The sequence below is a fragment of the Lytechinus variegatus genome, chromosome 15, assembly GCF_018143015.1.
Source record: "Lytechinus variegatus isolate NC3 chromosome 15, Lvar_3.0, whole genome shotgun sequence".
Classification (NCBI taxonomy): domain Eukaryota; kingdom Metazoa; phylum Echinodermata; class Echinoidea; order Temnopleuroida; family Toxopneustidae; genus Lytechinus; species Lytechinus variegatus.
The window spans coordinates 31,645,548-31,666,285 of NC_054754.1; the positions used below are offsets into that span (position 1 = coordinate 31,645,548).

General features: G+C 36.1%; 1 protein-coding gene across 7 annotated transcripts in view; it reads left to right on the forward strand.

Annotated features, from left to right (window-relative positions):
* The window catches only part of LOC121429044, a 78,120-nt gene that overhangs the window by 3,638 nt on the left and 53,744 nt on the right, over positions 1 to 20,738 (forward strand). For 6 of the 7 annotated variants that reach the window (XM_041625943.1, XM_041625945.1, XM_041625946.1 and 3 more), the window contains exons 2-19: positions 2,245 to 2,296; positions 3,543 to 3,829; positions 7,941 to 8,097; positions 8,644 to 8,786; positions 9,506 to 9,589; positions 10,061 to 10,158; positions 10,492 to 10,776; positions 11,359 to 11,518; positions 11,747 to 11,851; positions 12,519 to 12,598; positions 14,109 to 14,285; positions 15,462 to 15,663; positions 16,114 to 16,305; positions 16,776 to 16,952; positions 17,597 to 17,773; positions 18,663 to 18,842; positions 19,414 to 19,562; positions 20,086 to 20,296. In XM_041625943.1, coding sequence (XP_041481877.1) covers positions 2,245 to 2,296; positions 3,543 to 3,829; positions 7,941 to 8,097; positions 8,644 to 8,786; positions 9,506 to 9,589; positions 10,061 to 10,158; positions 10,492 to 10,776; positions 11,359 to 11,518; positions 11,747 to 11,851; positions 12,519 to 12,598; positions 14,109 to 14,285; positions 15,462 to 15,663; positions 16,114 to 16,305; positions 16,776 to 16,952; positions 17,597 to 17,773; positions 18,663 to 18,842; positions 19,414 to 19,562; positions 20,086 to 20,296 — 2,916 coding nt within the window. The remainder of the gene's footprint in view (positions 1 to 2,244; positions 2,297 to 3,542; positions 3,830 to 7,940; positions 8,098 to 8,643; positions 8,787 to 9,505; positions 9,590 to 10,060; positions 10,159 to 10,491; positions 10,777 to 11,358; positions 11,519 to 11,746; positions 11,852 to 12,518; positions 12,599 to 14,108; positions 14,286 to 15,461; positions 15,664 to 16,113; positions 16,306 to 16,775; positions 16,953 to 17,596; positions 17,774 to 18,662; positions 18,843 to 19,413; positions 19,563 to 20,085; positions 20,297 to 20,738) is intronic. The other variant, XM_041625941.1, reaches the window with a different exon arrangement.

The window sequence follows — 20,738 nt, forward strand, 5'->3', positions numbered from 1 at the left end:
TATTTACTTTTGCAAAGGATTTGTGTTGAATGTTTATCCGGGATATTTGTGTATTTTTAGGGGGGGGCAAAGGCAGTTAAAAGATGTATGGTTCATCCTTTTCTTATATCATTTATGGGCGGCTTCTGATTTTGTTTTTTGACAAATTGATCCCCCGAGTTGGCGAATGGAAATAACCCCAAACTCTTTTATCTTCATTGGCACTTGATCATTTGCTTTGTCTCTTAATTCGTAAAATTACGTTATCTAATCTTGCCACAATTTTAATTCTGAATTCTTAAAATATGCATAGACTTTGATCCGATTCAACGCAATTTCATTGTACATTCCCATTCAACTAGACAAGCTAATCATTACCATCTCCCACAAGCCCGAAACGTTTTTGCTAATAGCACCTTTACTACAACAGGACCCAAATTCTGGAACAGTCTTAATAACGAACTGGTTGAAAGCTCATCTCTCAATTGTTTCCAACGCAAGCTTAAGTTATACCTCTTGGAGAGGTACAATGCTGGATCGTACTGATGACTGCAATTAATTTTGTCTATTCTTTCTTTCTTATACTCTTTATATCCCTTGACCCCCCCCCCCCCCCGTCTTTTTGGTCGTTTTCCAATTTCTTTTTATTTTGCTATTTTTATTTCTATTCTTTTTTTTCTATTTCATCATTTTCTGGTAACTTGATGCCTTTCGATATCATTTTGTGTAAAACAATCTATGTAATAAATATGTATTCCGTTTCCACATTTGTTCGCTCAAAGTAACAACTTATATTTTTCCCCATTGGGAGCCTAATTTTCTACAAGCTCTGCTTTTTATTTAGGCTTCTCACTTTTTTTTACATTTTGTAGTGTACCTTATGCTTAAAAACTTATGTTAGATACTTAATTTTATCATCGATACACTATGTTTATGACCACATTTGTTACGTATACTATGATATTTGTTTTAAAAGTGGAATCAATAAATGAATGAATGAATGAAAAGATATAATATCTGACTGGAGGTAGAATGTGGATTTAAAAACATTAAGAACATTTTTTTTAAGAGAGAGAGGAATATTTTACATTCCGAAACATAGCATTGTTAAGGATGCTTTTCAAAATTTCACTTTAATTCGATGACAAGAATTCAGACTTAAATGCGTTGAGGGAATGATTTTTGTTCATTTTTTCCCCTCATCTTACGGAGAATACCTTTCCATCAGTAATCCGATTGAATAGATCGAAGAATAATTCACCAATGGGCATATTATTGGAGCCATTTTTACATTGTTGATCCATTGTGCAGAGACCAATCACCCTTTGTGTATGTACAATGCTACATTGACGAAATATGAAGAAAAATCATATTGCGAAAATGAAAAAAAATATATCATTTTCAAACCGTTAATCTGTTATGTTCCCCGCCGTTTATTTTTATTTCGGGTTTTTTTTGCGTGTGGTCAGTTGTATAGATTGAGAGTGATGAATGATTAAAATTCCTTAGGGCATTAAGCATGTCATAAAAGATTTCATTGGATGGATGATTATATACAGGATATCTTTCTAACGATGTACTCATTTTATGTAAGAATCAACGTTTTCTGTTGAAATAAGTATTGCGAAAGAATAAAATGTGAGTATTATGGACATAAGAGCATTCTAAAACCTCAAAGGGCGGGAAGGATGGAAAATGGTTGAGAGGTGACTGTATTCCACTCTTTTGAAACAAAAATATCACTGTCACTCATCTGCTCTCTCAAGGGGTGATGGTTTACCTCTATCAACCATTTTACAATTAAAGAGTGAAGTATTTATGTGCCCCCTTTTGCGATGTATCTATTTTCTTCACCTCTGCCTCCTCTAAACTCTAATCTCTACCCCAATCTCCCATCTCCTTACAACCCTATCCATTTCTCTGACATATTTCATACCTAAGCTACCTTAGCAGTCATTTTGGGGATGTGGGCGAAATTCCTTCGAATTTCGAATTCGCACAGCAGCCTACGAGGGGAGGGGCTCGCTCTCCAAGAGGAACAAATATATCAAATACTATACACATTTTTTGTATTAATTTTTAGAACAGTTAATGTTTAATTTTGTATACTTTGTTGATGATACCGTGCATTTCACATGGAGCGATTTCGTTGTGCATAGACCTATTTTGTTGTGCATAGACCTGTATTTTATTATTATTGATATTGATCTATGAAATTTACGTTATATCAACTTTCAAATTTTCTTTTCTTATATTACATTTCAGAAGGAATTCAAATTATCAAAAGCTGATGTGCAGTATTATACAACTTCGCCAGGTAAGCTATGCTTTCACGTCAACATATGCTTTGATACGCTAATCACATTTTTATATTATTACTATACCATGATTATTGGTCTAAACCTCTTCTGTTACATGTATACTATCTTCATCCCGTCTTCCATTTTTTCACGTAATCTATTTTCAGAGGCGAGTTTCACAGAATCATCACATAATATTCGTTCGCAGATCTCATCATAGATACAATTTTATGTAACCACGATCCTAAAAGGTTGTGCAAGAATTGAGGCTGAGGGAAGTATTGAGAAAGTGCCCCCCCCATCTCGATTTAAACGTGAACAGTGAATTGATTCTATTTGCGATTCTTAAGCCTCGTATATCACAAAGGGTAGGCCTATAATTAACCAACCCTAAATAGTTCAATCCTTTTTGTAACGACCAAGTTGGTAATAGACACCGTGTAATGAGCATCGCAAAACCTGCTCCATAAGAGGCTTGTTTGTGGGATACTTATAAAGAACAATTGATATATCTAAGATTCTTATACTTAGAGGGCATTTACCACGACCAATAATGAGATGGCCTTCTAATATGCACAGTAATCAAATATAACGTTTTACGATCTAATGAAGATATTAAACTATTATCGAATTCAAATGGAAAAATATTCAGTAACAGAAAATACTGGTATGTATCAATTTGATATGATATGTTTATGGTACTTTTGTTCTTTATTCATCATCATCAATCTCTTCGTCTCTCTTTCCCTCTCACTTCTGTCCCTGACTCTCCGTCGCTATATCTTTTTACCCCCCTCGTCTATCTTCACACTCATCTCATGTCCCTTGCTTTCAATTGTATTATCATGGCCCTGGAAAGTGGAGTTGCTGCTTTAGCACCCAAAACATTTCTTTGGGGGTGCTGCGTGAATCATTCTCCATACGAGGCACCCCCGGTATTCTGGAAGGTGTGTAAAAATGAAAAAAAAAACATGTAACCAAAATGTCCTTCATTCGTAGTGAAACTTTTGTTTTTTGCTTTTCAAATTTCTCGAGACCAATTTGACCTCCATTTCTGTACGTCAGCACCCGCAGTAAAGAAAAAATAGTTTCCAGGGCCCTGTGTATTGTATAGTCAGTTTCAGTCAAGTACAAATAAAAAAACCCAAGCTCTGAAGATCCTAATAAACCTGATAAATATATACTGAGGTGTTTTTTTCTGCGTACTCCGTTTTAACATCTATATGTCTTTAAGAAACATGTTTAATTCTATTTCCAACGCAGACTATGCCTACGTCAAACCTATTAGGTTAGGGACGAGACATCAGAGATCGATCGAAGAGAGTTCGGTGAGGTCGACATCAGAATACACCGTCGAGGGATTCGATCAGGTGTTCAACATCCAGCTCTCAGAGAGCATGGATCTATTCAATGCTGGTCTCCTAGTCAGGCGGATCAGTGGGGAGGGTGATGTGAGGATAGAACAGCCACAAACAGGGTGCTATCATCAAGGTCATCTCAAGGACAGTGAGGACACCACGTCAGTATCACTGAGTACCTGCAGTGACTTGGTGAGTTCATTCGTCATCCCTGACATTTCGTTTTTTTGAGACCTGGGGGCGTTTCATGAAAGGCATTTTATCCGACAAGTACCAGTTTATCCGACAGTAACCATAGGAACAGTGCCTCTCAGCCAATCAGAATCAAGGAAAGATGTCAGATCTGACAACTTGTCGGATGAAAATATTGATGAAACGCTCCCAATCACTGGAGCGTCTGACCGACACCTGGGGGTGTTTCATATTTTGTTAGACAAGTTGTTGGATCTGAAAACCTTCCTTGATTTTGATTTCTTGAGAAGCACAATTATTATGGTTACTGTCGGACAAATGAAATAAACACAACACCTGTGTTAACTGTTTAACCCTCAAAACACCCCTTTCAGACGTTGTCAACACTTGTGATGGATAGCGCTATCAATCATAATTTCTGATATACTGTATAACACGTCGTCTTAACGTTCCTTTATAATGAGTGGTGATTGGTCGACTCTCACGACGATGTTTGAGCTGTAGATAACAGGTGATGATAAAGGAATGACCCGTTATTCCTTGCCTGCTGCACTGTAAAAAATATTTGGTAAAATATTTACCATCACGAGGGTAATCATGTGTCCAACCAATTTGGGGCAGTATTTCATCCAATGCGGGAAGCATATTGTCCAGTAAGGTCAAAAAAATAAGCAGCAATTAATTTAGAATGGGCTGAATTTTCATCACTTTGGATAAATAAAATGCCCATGGTTGGTTGGAGACATAATAACCCTCATGGAGCACTTTTACCCAATATTTTTAGAGTGTACATTTCACAGCATTATAAATTGTGCCGTAAAGCATTATATTGCAATTTGGTTCATGCAGAACGCTTAATGCACGTGAAGTTATTCAATGTGACATGTTCAATCGAATGCGATAGAACAAAAATTAAAGACTTGAAATCATGACGATTTGATAAGAATTTATTTTGTTATTGAATAGATAAATCACGTTTTGTTTACCGGCATGTGGATTTTTTCAAGCTTATATTTTTAAAAAGAAACTGTGAAAATAATAATTGCAAGAAATGCTGTCAGAAATCATCCTCAGTCATTTATTATTATTTTGTAAAAATGAAATGTACTTTTTTGTTTTGTACTTACTGACCGTTTTAGAATGATCATCTAAAGACATTGAGAGTAAATCAAAAGGAGAGCTTTAAAATGTTGACGATTGAAAAATGATTGAATACCGATAACCACGCATATACATGTACCAAACGAGTAGTACTGAAGTAAAAGAACATTTGCTTTTGATGAAATACACAATTAAATGAATGTATGCAATGTCAAGGCAAACATAATTATAGTAACACCCATTAACTTGTTACCATATCTTTCTTCATGAAAGTCATGTGTTAGCCTATACGTCAACCATCAGTAATACAATAATTTCCAAGTTTTCGTTTTAAAGAACACCAATCCAAGTGACCCCAACAAAAACAATTTTTTTGGAAGAACGTGGTACATTGAACAGGCAAACAGTTTTGGAAGTTATTGTCTTTTACAAAGGGCTGGGCGTAGCCAAGAAATTATCAATCAACATGAAAGAAATGATTCATTGATAGACCATTATTTCAAGAGACTGTCTTGTGAAACCGGGCAGAATTGTTATATAGCAATAATCCGATTACTATTGGTATTCATTTAGAATCACTGAACCGAAATTGAATCTCTTTGAACGACCATGAAAAATGGTTTGAAAAGAAAAAGTCGTCTCCCTTTTACTCTGGATAATTTCAAAAAGAAATCATGAAGAAAAGATTCTAGTCCTTTAGAGTTTTCAAAACAAACAACTGCGCCACAGTCACCATGAAGAGCTACACTTCTCGGTCGGATCCTTTCCGGCTGGGTACAAATTGAAACAAGTTTCTCTTTTTGATAACGTCCCATTTTTCATTGGGCGAAAGTATTTGAAAATGTCCTGAAATATTTGAGGTCAGTATACCTTGCATCATCGATCGGCCATCCTGTACCATCCTCGTATCCTAGAATCTATAGCAGTTAGTTGTCGAACTGATTCATGGAAGTTAACAATATATTGAGTGTTGGGTGTGGTCTTGAACGGGTTGACTCTATGCTCCTGTTATAAAACCACAGAGAATAGAAAATCGATGGCGCCGTTGTTGGCGCAAGGTTGAAATTGATCCGGGTTTTACTCTGGGCGTTGTGGCGCACGCCTGTAATCCCAAATCGTGGGGAAGTTACAAATTAATGCAGAGGTTCGAGCCCCGGTCACGTCTTTCGGATGGTGACGTTAAAAGTCGGTCCCAGACGTATGATCATATCTGACTGATAAAAGTCTGACAAAACTCAAATACACATACACACACTCGATGTTCCGTACTGGTATCGTGTATATATCCTACACTGTTAGAAAAAATAAAAGAAGTTCCTGCAGCAGAGTCTCGAGACCACCTGTAATCTTACCGAATTGCGTAATAATCATTCTGTAAATTCATAAAACAAGAATTTTTCTGCAATTTAACAGAATAGGTCTGTTTAAAAAGGGGAAAAGGGTTTTTTATTCAAGGAAATTTGTAAGATTCCATACATCAAATACCAATTTCCTGTAAGATTACGCAATTCGGTAAGATTTCAGGTGTTCTCGAGACTCTGCTGCAGGAACTTCTTTTATTTTTTCTAACAGTGTAGAACCATGATGTACAAGACTCTATACTGAAAAAACACACACACAAATAGAATTGATTTATATAAATTTGGTACAATAATGTGAGTTCAAATGTTGTTCATAATTAAAAGTGAAGTTACTTTCGATACGTATTCCTATATCAAGAAGGCCAATATTTTGGTTCATATATCGTAACATTTTAATACCAATTTTCGCATGTGCAATTATTTATTTCTCGATGAAAATCAAAAGAATTCATCAAAAATAATGGTAGCATCGTTATTCTAAAGATGTTGGTGACTTAATTGTAGGATATATAGCTACATATGTACTTATCGAAGTAGTCACTAAATAATGAAAACCAGATCAAAATGGGTTGATATTTCGATCAGTTGATATTCATGTTTACCATCTAATTTTGTAAAGTAACGTATACATTTTGAAAAAATGTATGTTTAAATTTCGTATCTCAAGTTCAACTTTGATTTTTTTTTTTGCAAAGCGTATAAAAGCATGCATGGTATTTAAAAATGTTCCATTCAGATGAGCGATGGTGCTATGAGGAGGGAGGGGGGGGGCCTAGGCTTTGAATTTTGAAGTATAAATGGGAAATGGGAAGATAGAAGAAAGAAATCTCAAAAAGTTGTGTTCCTATATTTTATTGAGCAAAAAACGACGTCACAAGTTGAATAGACATGTCACACTATTCCAACTTATGGTGGTGTCTTTATTCCTGATGTTTGTGTACTCAATTCAGGGAAAATTATAGTGAATACAAAAAAATCGAAAAACCTAATATTAAATGATATGGGAAGATAGAAGAAAGAAATATCAAGAGAGAGTCCTGGGTTGTGTTACTACATTTCAATCTTGTATATACATGTCACATCATTCCCATGTACAATTAACCTGGTGGTGTCGTTATGACGTGTTTGTCAACTTTTGGAAATTTTGACGAGTGTTTAATTGATTGATTTAGCCTATAGTGAATACAAGAAAATCTAAAAACCTAATCATGATGCATTGGTATATATAGTTTTCAACAATTATAGTTGCGCTGGGCTCATAGTATAAAGAGTGGGTTTAAACGTAACTAAACAGATAAGAAATAACAGAAAATAAATCACTTATGTCAGTAACTTTTGAAAAGGTTACTGCTGCTTTTTAATGTTTGAAATATGTAATGAGTCTTTTAACTGTATGAGCTTTGTATACATGACAAATTCAACCATTTAGCTGCGATTCATATTTTTAATAAACTTTGGAATTGTTATGCCTCAAATTTATCTTTCTGATTGGAAAGGATATCTTCGATTTTTTTTATTCACGTGCCATTACACTTTTCTACAACTGGCCTAAGAATAATTTACATGGAATAAGTATATTCCCGTGATTCTATAGACATGATCTATTTTGAACGATTATTATATTATTGTTGATTATAATTCAAAATCAGGTTGGAATGATCAGAACACCGGAAGCTGACTTCGCTTTAAAACCACTTAAAGAAGAACACATTTTGCAGATGAAATCAGAGGACAATGAGGTACCGTCCCACATCATGTACAAACTATCTCCTTCAGATATGGCAGCGCAGCAAGTAAACACAGAAAGTAGGTTGCCTATCATTTTCTTGCAAACAAAACATTTTAAAAATATTTCAATGTAGATATGATAATGATTCTTTCTAAATCTGCCTCCTATTATGTTATATTATTCTAAGTTTGATTTTTTTTACTTGATTTGCATTGCAGTTTTTGTAAATGACGCGATTTATCGTTGTGAATATTTCAATTTTCTATTGCATTTATAGAAAGAACAAACAGTTTTTAATACAAAGCTGTAAGTAAACTTTGATAATATAATGAGAGCCAACTGAATGATGTAATTTACAGTATCACATGATATTTCTTCATATTTGTTATATGGAAATCGGTAGGTATAGGCGTGGGTATGATTTGTGCAAATTTTTAATTTGGAAAGCAGAATGTCGAATTAATATTGACTATGATACGGTCAAGTAAATACCAATTTATTGAATAAGCTTTTTGTTTATTCGCTGGAAAATTGTGAAGCCTTTAGTTCAGTCAACCTTACATACAATATAAAAACATAAATATAATATGAAATTCAATATGATTACTCATTTACTTCTTTAGATGAAAGGCGGAAAGACTCAAAGTCAGAAAGGCGGGAAACAAGTGGAACAAAATACTTAGAAACCTCGGTGGTTGCAGACAGTAAAATGTTTGATTACCATGGTGATGATACAGAGTTCTACCTTTTCACGATCCTCAATCAGGTAAATAATATTATTGAATTGGTCGGACGTTGTCTCTATTTTCTAACAAGTTGAAATATTCATTAATTATTGATGACACTATAATCGTGAGAATAGTTTCCTCATTTACTGTGCTTATTACTTTTTCAGGTATTACGATATGTCAATTGTGGAAAATATTGTCTACCATGGAATTTATAGAAGTTGCTATACGATGGAGCATGGAACATCTTCACCTTTTTTACATGAGAAAATTTGATTGTTGTGATGAAATCTGTTGGTGCCAATTGTATAAACTATGTACAGGTTGAAAATTTTAATAATGTTTAACCAAAATCTCGTATTGAAAACTGGGAAGGGCAAAGCAAAGGGGTATTACCGGAAAAACTAAGCACACTGTCATTGAAATAATGATATATGATTAAAGGCCGATTTGACCATGTCGAATGAGTACGCCTACAAGGGCGGATCCGGGATTTTCAAAGGGGGCCGGGGGGATTAACAATCTCCCCCCCCCATGCCCCACAAAGAGATCGCGGTGTTCACCTATGGTCTTCACAATCAAGGGGGAGGGGCAAACTTGTGTATGAACGGCATATTCACATTAAAATTATTGGTCATGGCTCTCACAAGCCGAATGTACCCCCCCCTGGATCCACCACTGAATGGTTTATATAATTATAATTATGGTTAAAATACGCTCTCTTTTTCAATTTCTTCTCTCAATGATACCTATATAGGTTGCAGGTCTGTTCCGTGATAGGAGTTTGTCAACTGATCTCCGACTACTCATTACCAGTATCACCATTATGGAGGAACCCCAGGTAGGTATAATACCATACCTATATCTCTTCATTGATTGCAATTTATAGAAACTTATTATTTGATATTTAATAATTTAATATTCAAGGGCTCATTAATAAAGCTACAAAAATATTTCACATTCATGACATTTCAGGGTTATACGGGGGTTATACAATTTAGTGAAATCAAAGTGTTTGCAAATTATCATCATCGTTAGCAAGAGATATAGGCCCTAATTTCGAATAACCCATTTTTTATGAACAAGCCCCAATCTCAAAACGTCTTTTCGTGGCCCCACTGCGGGCCGCCTGCGGGTTCTTGCCCGTCGCGTCCTGCATATATAGCGCATCGACGCTACAATCGTAAAAAGCGTCTGCTATATATACCAAAACCGCAGTCTCAGTCGATGGGCAGTCGATATCGTGCGCGGCAAAGATTCAGTGTAATTTAGAAAGTTTTACACTCCCATCTATGTTTGTTTAATCCCACAGATCAATCTAGACCTGACTGATGAACTGTCGCACTCTTTGAAGAGCTTCTGTAAATGGCAAAAGGGCGAAAACTCAGATATCTCTATTCTTCTTACAAGGTAAGTCGGGTTCAGTCCCACACCTACATTATTTTGTTGGATCACGATCAATGAGTTAACATTTTCATAATTGTAACGTTAAAGTCCTTTGAACGAAGTTGGATATGTATTTTTATTTTTGTTGTTTGTCTCTGACTGATATGTTCATGATTGAGAAGGATTTTTTTTTGTACCGATGGTATTTTAAATATGTTTGTGTTTGATTTTAGCCTTTAACTGTTGGGGGTCGTATAGTTATAAAAATTTTGTTGAATCCATGACAAGACCAGTACCCTTTTGGCATGTTGAAATATAATGTAATGATTTTCATATTAATGTTTTTCCATTCTCCAGGCGTGACTTGGAGATTGGTGGCAACGATGGGGTCACAGGAAAGTCAAAGGACATCGGGGGAGCCTGTGATCCCAGCAGACGATGCATCATTGTCCAGGATCATGGTCCAAGCGGTACCATCTTCACATTGGCTCATGAGATTGGTCATAGTCTTGGAATGTACCACGATGATTCGGAGAGTGAGTGTACCGACAACAAGAACATCATGGCATCGGGGAACTCAGGAGGAAGTGAAGCTTTCAAGTGGTCTCGGTGCAGCAATAATGATCTTCTTGAGTTCTTGAGGTACTAATGAATTTCATATTAAAGTCAATCATATGTCTCATATTAAAAAAAAAAATTTTTCTTAATAATGATTGAAATGCACTGAGTAACTTTGTTAATGCCAATGGCATTCCATTTGTTTTTTCATATTAATAATAATAATAATACATACGATTTATATAGCGTCTATTCCATTTTGATTAAATGCTCAAGGCGCTTAGAAGAGAGCAAAACATTAAGAGAACTAAGAGAAGTACAAAAAGGGTAAATTAAAAATGAGGAAAAATGACTGTCTTAAAACCTAGTACCTGCTGGTGAACAAATGCAATTTTAGGTTGCCCTTAAAGGATGTTGCAGAGTTTGAGTTCTTTAGCTCCTGTGGTAGTGAATTCCACAGGGCTGGTCTGGCATGAGCAAAGGCTCGATCGCCCCAGGATTTTTTAGATCGTGGGATTTGCAAGACACTAGATTGGGATGATCACAGTGTGTGTGCGGTACCAGTACCGGCATTGAAAAGTCTATAAATGTATAAATGGATGTATTCCAAGTAGCATTCATGATGCAAAATCCATTGATGTTTATCGTTTTATTTCCTTCATAAAGTTCTGATGACTCGCAATGTCTTGATGAGGTTGTGGATGACTTCCCTGCTTACAACAGTGAGACTGTATTGATGCCTGGTCATTTCTACGATGCACTCAAGCAATGTCAGATGACCTTTGGCCCTGAGGCTACTGTTTCCGATGGATACCTCTATTCAAAGGTAGATAGGCCTTAAAACTCAGTTCTCATGGATTGAGTGATCTTGAGACAACCTTGTTGCCAATTCATAGACCATCCTGCAGTGAAAACCTATAAAACCATTTTGTTATGAAATGAGGGAAGATAAAAAATTAGAGTATACAATGAATTTCAGTGAAGTTTTGTATGCATTATATTCAAGAATGCTATGATAAGTGTTGATTACAAGATATTTTTTTCTATTGTACAGGATATGTGTGCGGAGCTTCAATGTGTCCTCCCAGGTGAATCTGAGTCAGTCACCAATCATATCCCAGCGTTGGATGGTACTAAGTGTAGCACTGCAAGAGGAGCAGTAAGTTGATCATTTCTAGAAAGTTGGCTATCCGCTTTTATTGAACGTTAACTTTGAGAAAAAGCACAGTAATTTTGATTAAAAAGATGTACTTTATTTACAGATTATTTCATTATTGATCCTTTTTTTGTTCATTTATCAAGTATTTAATCGTTGAAGTATTTTGTGAATACACGAATTGATAACTTTATTCAATCATTTGAATGTTTAAGTCGTTTATTTTATCATTAATTAAAATATCGTCGCACGCACCACAAACCGTCCTCTCTGCGCACTTCGATGCGAAAGTTAGTTTTGCAGAGAATGCATTTAAAAAAGTTTTTTAAACCAGCAATAAGTGCACCTACAAGGAGAGCAAGTTATTTACCGGTGCCTTTGTTCGATAGTTCAGGTTCCAAAGTTTCATCCCATATCTTTACGTTTTCTTGAAGTGAATTATTTACGCCACAGTGGGCATCGTAACAGAGAGGACGGTCCGTGGTGAAATCGTGAGGCGCGATAGCGCACTGTATCTGCGCAGAGAGGACGGTTCGTGGTGCGTGCGACTATATATGATATTCAATATATGTACTAGTTCATCTCAGCTTGAAGTGATTATTTCATTTAGATACAAGATCTCAAAGTTTCTAGATTACTTACATTTTATTTCTGTTATTTTCTATTTCAGATTTGTGTTCATGGCCAGTGTTTGAAGGTTGTCAGTATGTACGACTGTGAAGGCAATTCAGACGGACAATGTGTGCCAGAGTGAGTCATCAAAAAATAATTTCATCCACTTTATAATTGTATTGAGTCTTGTAACACAAAGTATAGTAATTGATCATACAACTTAGCGTAAAGTAAAATGAGATGATTATATCAGTGGTGCATAATTGTATTCTTTTTTAAAAGAAAACCAAACAACAACCGCAACAACTTTCGTTCACTGCACACCGTAGGACTGGTCCATGATCCAATTTTTGAACTTGTCACATTTTGCTCTTTTTCTGAAAATGGGAATGAAATGTATGTTTTTATTTGGGGTTCAAATTAGTTGTAAGAATACATATATAACAATTTTTAATGATTGCAAGCAATTCCTATAGAGTAAAGGCCAAGTTGGTTTCGAATAAAAGCCAATCCTACGACTGCTATAACATCATTACGGCTAGATAATCAATTTGCTTTTTTATTTCAATAAAGATGATAGCATAGTCACAGGTTTGAACATAAGTATTTGTATGATAATTTAGAACTTTACACAGGAGGTGTTTCATGTCTCGATATTATTAGATCAATTTTTGTTACGGTTGATTCCAAAATTGTGTCGCAGACCATTCGATAGTTGTGTGGTGGCCTTTGTGTCTATGAATGATTGTACATGACTGGTCACCATTACAATCTATTGCAAAGTAAGTCCAATTGTCAGTTGCTAATATTTATGTTCCCTGACCTATCATTATCAACAGGATATACACACAAATGAATACAAAGGAGGACAATAACAATTTTCTTTTAATCCTAAAACTAAAAAATGATGCTTCTCATACATTTATAAATGAATAAACATCCATAATCAGGAAAATAAGACGTTGGAATTAGTTTTCATATTTTTAAAGTTGTTGATCCCTGCTCAAAACCATTAGTTGTACCATGAACCTATAGTAGTAGGTTCATGATTGTACAGACATACCAACCGTAGTATTTGTTCCTCTTTTTTGCTCTGAATACGTCAATACTTTTTTTGTATGATTTGTTACTTGTTTTGAAATTTCCGATCATGGAGTATGTATTATGCACAGTGTGTGACACTAGCACCGGTCTGACAGTCCCAGACTGGTAAAATCAGTGTCGGGTCAGTAGCTTGTGGCATAAAAAAAACAAGTAAATTCTTGCCTAGGAGCGCATGTTTAAATGGGCGAATTATCAAGTTTTGAAGTTGAGTCATTTCACATGTTATTCCACCGATCTCACTACAACAGACTGGAGATTGTTACGTTGAAATAAATTTTTAAAAATAGTCTTTTTGTCAAAAAATCCTTTTTGTCCTTCTAAGAATACTTTTTTTGTTGTAGAAGGTTTGCAGGTCTAGATTTGTACAAATTACTTTGTCATGATGTTTAGAAAAAAAAAATAGAAGCAATACACAATACCTGACATTTTAATATTAATGTGTAGAAGAAAATTCTACAATTTTATTAAAATCTGTGTATGAAAATAATTAATTATACCGTCAAGAAACCTGACCTGAATCCTATGGATGTTTTATTACTTTCAGATGGCTGCCTGGATCATTTGGTGAATGTCAGGATGATTGTTTTGCTTACCGTAACGTGTTCTGTGTTGAGCGTCGTGACGATGGTACCACAGTCCTAATTTCTGATTTGTCCTTGTGTCCTTTGGAAAGACCAGATGAAAGGGAATATTGTTGTCAAACACAACCTGTTGTTGGAGAGTAAGTACTATTAAATCTTTCTTCTTTGAAGGTGAGCTCCTGCTGCTGGATAGAATATGTAATTGTTAACAGCCTGTTTTTTTATGGTCACAGCTCATTAAATATGCGAGTTGGTTTCCGCATGATAACTTATGATGAAATATTCAACGGATTAAAAAAAAATTGGTATGAAGGTAGATGACTGCCAAAAATAGGCTAAGTTCAAATTTGGAATCTGCAGGTTAAATGTCACAGCTCATTATATATGCGAGTTTTTTTCGCATAACTTTAGAAATATTCACCAAACATTGAAAATATTTAGTGTCTGGGTAGATGACACCAAAATACAGTCGGGTCACATCAAACGACCCGACTGTCATATCTTCTGTCAGAGATTATTATGGAAAGGGTGAGTCTTTAGGTCAAACACTACCAGTCACCATTAGACCATCGTAGACTACCTGTTTACCTGTTTCACCAGAGAACAATAGATTTGGTCCACTGAATCTATTGTTCTCTGGTGAAACAGGTAAAAAGGTAGTCAAAGAATGGTGACTGCTACTGAAGGTCAAAATTTTTTCATTATATATATATATATGCATATTGGTTTCTGCTTGATATAATTAAGTTCCATCACATGAATGAATTTCTGATCGCGTTAAGCAGTGGCAACTGTGTGTCCTTTAGACACGTCAAATTTCGGGAGAATATCGTATTATAAACGTCCACTGCCAAGGATTGCTACTCAGATGCCCTTACAATTCAATGATGGCCTAAATCAACTGGAAGTTTGGGCCGGACATCACTGTTTATTTCATGAATTTATATGTGATGTTCCAGTGTTTCTCACCAGACCAAAGACAATTTCTGAAAAAACTGAGAGGAACGAACTCGTAATGAAGATTACAACACATTTTGTAGAAGGCACAATCTGCTATTATATCTTGAGGGCTTCACTTATTCATGAAAATGTGCAATACATCTTAACGATGGGGCGATTTCATAAATAATCAACCTTTTGTGCAGGTCCATCCCCCATTTTTCTCCATGACTCAAACCATAATAATTTGAGACCATTACAGTCTCTCACATGCTCTCTAAAACAGAGAAAAATGATTTCAGGAAGTCTCATTTGCAGGAAATAGGACATCCATACTTTACCCAATTTCTCATGACAATGTTTTTGTTCATCTCCAGAACCGGATACCAGATCTTGAATAGGGCATGTTCAGTGACGTGCGGCACCGGTGTAGAGACAAGGGTAGTAGCTTGTGTAGATTCTGAGGGCACAGTGGTCAACGATACATTCTGTACCGATGAGCGCCCATCTGAGATGGGGGAGTGTGCTACACCTTGCCCTGGGGTCACCTATATTCTCTTCTATGGGGCATATGGAGAGGTAGGTTTATTTTCTTCTTTCTTCCCTTCTCCCTCACCTCTAGGCAAATATTAATTTCATTTATTTATTCTATTTTATTTTTTATTTTTTTTTTTTGGGGGGGGGGTTTTCACAACTTACTGCCTAGATCTGCAACATCGGATAAGCTTTAACATTGAGATGAATAGGGATTTCCAAGGCTCCTTTTTTTTTTTAGTTTTCAGGGCTGTTTTGATAAATTGGGGCCATAAATCTCCCCCAGCCCCCATTATTTTTCCCTGGTTCTTAACTGATTGCAGAGCTTTGTGTAAAGAGGCCCTGGAGAGACATCTCATTTTGATTTTCATTACTTAATAATTACCATGTAACACAAAGGTTAGTTATTGATCATAGCATGGATTCATACGATGAATATCGCATAAAATGTGTGACCTGTTGAATCAATCCTATCCTACCCATTTGCATCCTTAGTGTTCTGTGACGTGCGGAGATGGAGTCGAGAGTCGTGATGCCTTCTGTAGCACTTCTCAGGGAGCCACAGAATCCATTGAGATCTGCCGATCTGTCTTCCCATCGGTCGTTACAGAGAGGGATTGTAATCTGGGCACCTGTCCAGGAACCGTGGTTGATACATTCTTCTATGTAACGAATCCAGTTGGAGACGTAAGTTTGATAATTTCCAGGTTTTAACTTCTGTTGTAGCTATCCCACTGTATCCTTGAACATGGATATTATATTTTTATATTTACATATTGGGTTACTATGATACAAGGTTTTGCTTCAAAAATGTTGTTATCCGCTATTCAGGGGCTTTGGACCTTTTTCATGTAATACCAGTAAAGAAAGCATGTATTTAAGAGTAATTCAAATTTCTAACATCCATCACAATTCCCAATGCATAAAATATGAATGCTGGAAATAACCATTTCCACAACTATTTTTTTCATGGTCTGCTGTCGTTAATATGGAGACCATTGATTGCATATTGCCATTGATAATGAAGAAGAATCTTCATCAATAAGTGTTTATGCTCCTGAACATGATTGCTTTATAAATACATACACAAAAACAACAACAAAATATCTCAAGTTGCCCAGTCCCACCCATTAAATTGTGTGTATGTTTTATTCCAGTGTTCAGTAACATGCGGTGACGGTATCCAGCAGTTGGCAGTAACATGCCAGAACCTGGATGGTATGACCGTTGATGACGCTAACTGTGCTAGTCTCCAAAGACCTGCTTCATCTGAGGTTTGCATGCGAGAGCCTTGCTCTGAAGTTTACAGATATGGAGCCACCACATTCAGTGTAGTAAGTATTTTTTTACTTTGTCATTGGTTTCAGTTATTTAGGACTAAGCTTTTGACATATACCCATTCAACTTGCGATATCGAAATGGATGTTGTAATTCAGTTTGGCAGATTGCTTAAATTCTTGAACATACCTAGATTTGTTGCAATTCAGTAAAACCAAATGATTTGTTCAATTCACATTCAGTTTGTTTGAAAATGAAATGCTTTCATTCTAGATAGGGATTGACATCTATTTTGTATCTTCGTCTTGCAAAGTTAAATGATTTTGTCAAGAATGAGTCTTGAAATGAGGTATATGATAAGATCACAGGATAAAAAAACAATCAGAGCCAAGACACAGGGCCCATGCCTAGGCTTGAACCATGTACCTATTTATTCATCCTTTCAACCACATTATAGTCAATAGGCCTGAATTGGTTTAAGCTCCGCCCATAGCTGTACATGGTTTTGATATATTTGCATCTGTTGTCACAGCTCTGTTTACTATCCCCGGGTTGTGATGTCAGCTGAAGAAATTCATGGTAATTTTGCCAATTTTGTGACATTGGTTGGAACTATTTTTGGTCACTTGATGGGGTTTAGGCCAATCACATTTTTTAGATTATTATGATAGTCAATATTCCTTTGTTTTGTCTCCTGCAGTGCTCAGTGACCTGTGGAACTGGAATGCAAACTCGTACAGTGTATTGTTTGAACGAAGCAAACAGAGTCGTAGATGAAGCTTTCTGCTCCAATCTTGAAAGGCCATCAGAATCGCAAAGCTGTACCCTGCAAGCATGTTCAATCACTTATTTTTATGTAGCAGAACCTTTTCCCGAGGTAAAATATTACTCTGTTTGACAGATTTATTTTTTCTTCCTGATTTGTCCTTCTTCGTGGATGAATCAAAACATCAATTTAGTTCTCTGTTTTGTTTTGTACATTTTCAATTCCTTTTTTTTTACACTGGTGTTTGGGATAATTTTTTTACCCGATTGCTAAGAAAGCATAATTGCTTGCGAGGAATCGACCAGAGGACCAAAGACTTATGGTCCTTTTCTGAGGGACCTGGAAATGAGGATAAATATCTTTCCAAAGGGCACTTGTGCATCAAGTGTGAAATGAGCTTGAGAATCCGGAATGAAAAAGCACTGCTCTTATCGACTGAGCTATCATGCCTCCTACCTTCCACCTCATTTCCCATTGGCCCCTGTGTTTGCCTAATACACAGGACAGGACATATATATGACATACTTGATTGAAGACAAGAAATCATTTTTAACGCATATGCCAATATGAACTGCTTGTCATACATAAATCATTACATTGATTTATCTGTCAATATCAATATTGATAATAATAATGGCAACATATCCGTTAATTGCTAAGGATCATCATTCTAATGTATTAAAATGGAATATCATTTGTCTGTGATTGAGACTCATCTTGTATGATGTAATGAAGTCTTAATTTTTTATGACTGTTTATGCTTAGCTGCACAAAATTCACTTTTCTGCGTATATATCCATAATAATTTCCAACAAGCCATTCATGTGCTTTCTTTGATCCCACCAATATATTTGTATTACCTTTTTTTCATGTGTATAATTTTGTGTATGTATAAAATGCTTTCATTTTTAAGTGGAAATGAATGAAATGAAATGAAATCTGAATATGTAATATTTTGAGTCCTACCAGTGTATCATTTGTTTTATATTTGTTTATGCAGTGCACCCTGACGTGTGGTAACCAAGTATTTACCCGTACTGTGTCATGCCGTTCTTCAGAAGGTGATCTTGTCAGCAGTGTTAACTGTGTGAACGCTGGCCTGGTGGCTCCTCCCACTACCTTTGATTGTGAGTTGGAACCCTGCGGAAACTACGTCTACTCTGTAGGAGAATATGGAGAGGTAAGACCTGGCGTTTCACAAAGAGTAAAGTGGGACGAAGAGTTAAAAATTTAAATTCCCAGTTTCTATGCGGTATTATAGGAACCGCCATATTGGTCAAATCATGCTAAGAGGATGCGATGTATTAATCAATGAGATTGTGTGTTACATATCATGTGTGTGCTGGCATTTGAGCATGGCAATGTTACCATCATTGTCAGTCTGAACCGGACCGATGATCCATAAACTGTAATCATTCTTTTGATCGTATAATGCTTTTATTTAAAAGTTGATAAGGATAACCATGAATAGTATATGTCCCTTGAATTTGATCCATATGTTAACATTGAGCAGTTATATCAATGGTTTGCAACCTCTGATTAACATAAACGTTAAAAAAAGGTGATGATTTTGTTAAAGTATTACTGCCGTGAAATACAGGGTGTATTCGTTACTGATAAGAAGATAAACAGCTGAGTATGGCAGCTTATAGTTAATCTAGTCTAGTAGGATATTTTGCTAAAATACATTACTCTGAAGAAGCAAAAATAAACTGGATTGATTTAATATTTGTTGTTTTGTCCTTCTCTAGTGTTCTGCTACATGCGGTGTTGGTATTCAGCAACGTTCAGTGACATGTATTGATCTTGATAATGACAATGCGACAGTTGCTAACAATTTGTGCTCTGAGAATGCACCAACCTCAGCTATCCTATGTGACCAAGGAGACTGCCCAACAGAGTAAGTATTCTTCTTATGTCTCGTATACTCAAATAAGTCATGTGCAGTCAATACAGGTTCAGTTTCATCAACAATTGTCAATGTGACAAGTTGTGAGATCTGACTGTTTCATGGTTTTAATAGACCTTATGCATGTGACATCATAACCTCATAGCACCCTCCCTCAGAGGATATAGGAATATGTGTAAAGTAGACTTGTTAGAGATCCTCCAGCTAAAGATCACCAACACATAATGGCTAAGGCACTGACTTCAAGATTGTGGCGTGATGACATCAATGTATAAATTCTATTGGCTGAGAAGCGCATGTCACTGATTGTCACCATGGTAACTGTCAGATAATGACAGCTTTTTACTGCTGACAAATTTTAAGAAACTTTTCCCAGGTATCACAACAAAATTTTCTTGTATTCCTAAGGTGGGCTTTATAGACATGTTACAATGTAGCCTGGTGAATATAATGACTTATATTCAAATCTTGTATAGTTATGTTTATGTACTATTTATTTTCTTTGGTTGTATAGGTACTCCTATCTCACGTCCCCGTACTCAGATTGTAACTGTGCTGGAATCCAGACTCGTATTGTGATCTGTATAACATTCGTGAATGGAGCTCCCGTACCAGCCAGCGATGTGGACTGTCAGCGCGCCGGTATAGAGCGGTTAAATGATTCACAGTCTTGCCAAGTGCCAATCTCCTGTAATCCGGTCTGGAGGTTCGGTGAATGGAGCGATGTAAGTATATGTTTAAAATGCTACCTGCTGACACCACAATGCATACTATGATAAAGATTTCAACACTATTTTTTTACAAATCCCTTGGAAGTTTCATTGAGATGGCACAGTGTACACATCTCACACCTATGAGAACCGCAAACTTCTATGAGAAAGATTTCAAGCTTGCTCAAAAATATATAATCTAGGGCATAAATAGACGAATATATTTTGGCTTTAAAACCTTCCTATTCACTGCCTAATGTACTGAGTACTTTACAGAGTGGATTTGATGCTTTCATAAGTCACAAGTTTTGGGGGCATTGTGGTCTAGTGGTTAAGACCCCATTCTTTCAATCTGAGCCATGGCAGAAATATCATGCTGCACTCAACCCAGGAGAGGTAAATGGGTACCGGCAAGAAGAAATTCCTCAGAAAGCTGTGAGCACCAGGATCGGTAGAC